Genomic DNA, 4,874 nt, shown 5'->3' with positions numbered 1-4,874 from the left:
TTTATGCTCAAACAGCAACATTACAGACTAACTAAAGTTGAAAAAGTGAAAAAGCATAATAGGACCCCTTTAAAACAAGAAACCTATTTTGTAAAACATTTTTGAAAGATTGTGTATAATATTTACATAGCCCTTTGGCAATATTCTTTTGTTTTATGAATAAACTTCAAAACATTCAGTTTTGTTAGATTTATGTATTGATTTAAACAATGTGTTTCATTTTTTAAAACCAATTAATTCAAAAAAGATCAATAAGACTTTCAGATAATGTACCTTGAAAAATTATACATTAAAAAACTGTTTTTTAAAGCATGATCCTTACCAATTTTGTTACATTTATGCTTAAACAACAACACAATCTAGATAAGAAAACTGAAAAAAATTCATTTAAAGATATACTCTGAATGCAGTTCATATCTTTTCAGTATTCTTCTCAAGTAAACCAAAATAATGATTAAAGTAATGATTTTCGTGGTGTGCTATTTGAGAATGAATGTGTTTTATATGGAAAATGGTAGCAATAAATCCTCAGAACTGCCTCGCTTTGTCAAAACACAGCACAGAAACCTCTGAAACATCAAATAAATATCTGTCTGATGAGCAGGCCTTCAATAAAGCGGCTACTGCCTCTGTTCAGCATTATAAATCATCTGAACGCATGACTTTTGTGTCTGTTTGGAACAGGCTGTGTCTAACCTAAGGCTCTCTTTGCCTTTACTTGTCTGCAGGTCGACTTCTTGCCTCTTTCAGAAGTGGCTTCAGCCATCTGGTTCCAGATGTGAACTCAGCAGTGTACATGAGGAGGGTCAAAGCCTCGGGAGCAGTGCTTTGAGAAAGAGAAAGCCAGAGGAACTGAGGGGCAAGGGGAAAATTTTGAGACAAATGAATGTGTTATATTTATAGGCATCTTAATCAATGGCTGTTTGATCTTCTTGCCAATCCTACACGCTGCCAAGGAGCGGTTAAAAGGATTTCCCTTCAGGTATAATTAACCTGAAGAAAAAAAGCAGCAAGAAAAATACAGCTTTCTAACTGTTCCTCCTGTCTTACGTTCACATGGCACGGTCCACTGCAAGGACATTGAACCTATTTTTCACTGGCTGATGCCTGCAGGAGGAAAAAAGAAAACAAGCTCTTTCACAGATTTACTTTGATGTTAATGAGGCCAGTAGTTTGCAGCGTTTTGCTGGATGCCAGTATTTGCCGAGAATCGTGTCAATAGGAGGAAAAGTGCTGAAACCACAAAAGCGCAGGAATGTATGGTGAGCGCCATTGTCCTTTCTGCATTAACTGATAGAAAGCTAGATATATCAGAAGAATGCCAGACTTCATCCCATGGGTGTGTCCGTTTTCTTGTTCTTTCAAAGAAAGAGATTTTAATGTTATTTGTGTGGACATGTTCGTTCTACGTTCTATGTTTTATTTTAATACCTTTTTTTAAAATTCAAACTAAGTAATAAAATAAATTTTTTCACAGTTTGTCTCTGTGTTTCATTACTAAGCACAGTTTATTTAGCACATAAGCGAAAAGTCAGTGTTTTCCGATTTGCATTAACTACATCGCATTACCATCTGAATGTTATCAGTGCTTTCTGTTAATTCACTTAGTTTTCAGGTGTGAAATCAACTGTCGGTCTTTCCATTCTCCTCTGCTTGCATTTCACCAGCTATTTCTGAGGAGACCTCCAAGCACAAAGTTTACACAAAACCTTTCTACCGCATACCAATAAATCACTTGCAGGGTCATTATAGTTTAATTGTTACATGTAAATGCAGCTTGTTTGAGGCCCCTTTCTCATGGAGGAGCCCAAAAACAAAGGAGCATTAAGAACAATTAAAGTAAATCTGCTGTTAGCACACGAATGGGGCTGCCATCTGCCCTAGTTAGGGGTTTCCATTCATGACTACATAGATATGCACAGATAAGCCCAGCTATGGTTTCAGGGGCAAGGAATGTTTAGGTGGAAGCCATTGTCCCTCTTGCATTGCCCTGGAGCTCCTGGGGTTTGGCCACTGATAAGATCTTATGCAATTATTTTACATTATCTGAAACACTTGACATGAGAATGACTTAATGCAGAGTAAATCAGTAGTGACAGAATTATCCAGAAGTTTACTCACCACGCAAGCTGTTTATGTTGATGTGATTTACGGGTCAGTGACATGATGGTCACGTTTTGTTTGGGTTTAATATGCAATTGACACAAAATGATTAGAATACACTTCTTTTACTATTTAGGGGACATAAAAAATGTCCTTTCCTGATATCATAAATAAGAAAAAAGAAAATAAAACTAAGTGGTTTGATGTAATCTTTTAGTAAAATTAATTAGAAAATATGTATATATTTTAACAAAACTTCTTTATTGCTTATTACTGTAATATTTGAAACTTTTGTTAAGTCAAAGTCATGTGGTGTGACTAATGTGTAGGGAAAAAACATAAAAAAACAGGAAATGATATCATAGGACCCTGCAGACCCTCATGACTATGTGTCAACGTTAATAAATCTTGGATATAATTTTACCTTTTAATGACAACAGATGGTTAGTTTGCATTGTATGATGTCACTCTGCAAAAAATGTATAATATTAAGTAAATTATATATACCCACTCACATTATTTTTCAGTTCATCATCACGACATTTTTAGAGCCATGAAATGTAAACCTTTTTGTAAATGTGTTTCAGTGCTATATGAAATCAACACAAATACAAAAAATACATTTTTAAAAACTTGGCACGTGTTTTAAACTCGATTTTTAAAAGATTTGTTCCTTTAATTTATCGTGGAAACACTTATTTGTCATTGACTCTTACAGTGATGCCACTACACTTATTTTGTGGCTTCCAGTGTGCTTTTAAAGTCGAAAAAATATAACGGTCATCAAATGGGGTTTGCAACCTTTCATCCCACAATTACATTTCTGGATTCTGCTGTGTTTTTCTTGGCTTGCACTTTGACACAGTAATGGCAGACATGACTTGTAGCTGCTTTTGGCCAATCTCAAAAATACATGCATCACAGCACACAGATGGAAACACTACAGTGTTTAAAACACACTCTAGGCTTTTTGAAAAGCGCTACATATGTTTTACAATGTCAAGAATGAAAGAACATGTTGGCAACTTGTGGCTGTTTTCTCTTTTCTCTCTCTCTATTTGTGTTGGCTCTTGAATCGCAGTCTGAATCACAGTTGCATCGCCCACACCCCAGCATTAGTTACAAAACTTACTGTACATTTCTGCTGTTTGTTTTTTGGGTAAGGATACATAGAGATTCCTGTCGTCCTTACCTCCCAGTGTCTCATAGTGGGGCTCTGTGCTTCTGTGGTCTTAACAGACAGCCGGGAAGTTGTGTGGCGTTGAAGTGGATTGTTATTGCACCCTGCTCTTTCCCTGCCATTTTGTTTCCCTCAATTTATTTCTATCACTCTTATTCATGACCTCCATCTGGAAATTATATGTAGCCCAAAAGCAAGTCAGAGCTTGTGGTTTAAAAATATGTTGCATTTGTGTACGTAAAGCCTTGAGGAACTTCAAGAGATTTCTGTGGAGGATTCAGTTCTCTGACTTTTGTGTAGATTGACTCTGCTAATACAGGATAAGCTTCAGCAGTACCAGTTTTGAGAGCATAATCAAAGTCCTTTTAAAGCAGTTCACTCAACCATTTTGGTTCTGCCTCTGGGCAGCTATTTTCTAGGTAATAGGTATACAAGTACAGCTCCTGTCTACTTCAGTGAGGAAAGTCTGATTGGTCAAGACCATTTTAATAACATTTGAATCTGAAATAAACAATAAAATCTGATATCAATGGTATTATTTAGCTTCTTTACACTTGTGAAAAAGAAGCGCACTTGAAGGTGCTCTTTTCATGTAACTTCAAATCTTAAAAGTATATTTTTAAAACTGTACTTGCAGATAATGGAATATTAATTAAATAAAAGGCCACTTAAAGGGTTAGATTCGCATGACTGTTTCTTAAAACTTAGATACTAATAAAATAAATATTTTTTTGTTCTTTAAATAAGTACAAATACAGAACATTGTTCATGTAACGTTTAATTGAATGTTCATCTAACTTTTTTTTTTAAAATCTCACTACTTGTTTCAGAAAGTTAAGAGAATTTTTAAAATTAGCGTTCCCATAATGTTTGCAAAGTGACAAAATGGAATGTTCCCTTAATGTTTGCATAACCTAAAAAAGGATTTAAATATAAAAAAGAGAGCATTTAAAAATAAAATAATACTTTTTATTACTTAATTGGAACATTAGCAAAACATTATCAGAACATATTTTTGTTAGCTATGATAGTTATTAACTGTAGTGTGTTACTCATTACATTTAAAGTGAATATATGTTTAAAAGTACTAATTTGCAACTTCATCATTAAAAAATGTAATTATGTTTTAATAATGTTTTAATAGAAATGACATTAAATTAGCTTATACGATAAATGCTTGTCAGTGCATTCGGCAGTACACTTTAACCGTATTTCAAAGACAATAGAATTATGAAGGTAAATATAAAAATGGACTTAATTCCTACTTAAGTTGTTCAAATAAGTGTTCTTAAGTTCAATAAATCGCATTTAATATACAATTAAACTGTAATGCATTTTCTTTTAATTGGAATTCAAGGGGTCATATGACGTTGCTAAAAAGCGAGGTGTGCTCTGATTGGCCAGCTACCCAGAGCGTTGTGATTGGCCGAATACCTCAAGCGTGTGACGGAAATGTTATGTATCTTACCATACTGTGATGCCCTGTCCCTGCGCGACGAGACAAAACCAATAAAACCCATTACAAAAGAGGCATTTGTTGCATCCAGTGGGGACATAATTACTGATTATAATGACTTATACTGTCTTTTTA

General features: G+C 34.5%; 1 protein-coding gene across 1 annotated transcript in view; it reads left to right on the top strand.

Annotated features, from left to right (window-relative positions):
- The window catches only part of LOC107697741 (extracellular tyrosine-protein kinase PKDCC-like), a 6,016-nt gene extending 4,608 nt beyond the window's left edge, over positions 1–1,408 (top strand). The window contains exon 7 of the mRNA XM_016498578.1: positions 729–1,408. Coding sequence (XP_016354064.1) covers positions 729–832 — 104 coding nt within the window. The 3' untranslated portion in view covers positions 833–1,408. The remainder of the gene's footprint in view (positions 1–728) is intronic.
- The last annotated feature ends 3,466 nt before the right edge of the window (positions 1,409–4,874 follow it).

The sequence above is a fragment of the Sinocyclocheilus anshuiensis genome, unplaced genomic scaffold, assembly GCF_001515605.1.
Source record: "Sinocyclocheilus anshuiensis isolate Anshui unplaced genomic scaffold, SAMN03320099.WGS_v1.1 scaffold446, whole genome shotgun sequence".
NCBI classification, from domain to species: domain Eukaryota; kingdom Metazoa; phylum Chordata; class Actinopteri; order Cypriniformes; family Cyprinidae; genus Sinocyclocheilus; species Sinocyclocheilus anshuiensis.
Note: the sequence above shows the minus strand (reverse complement) of the source record. Positions and strands in the feature narration are given on the sequence as shown.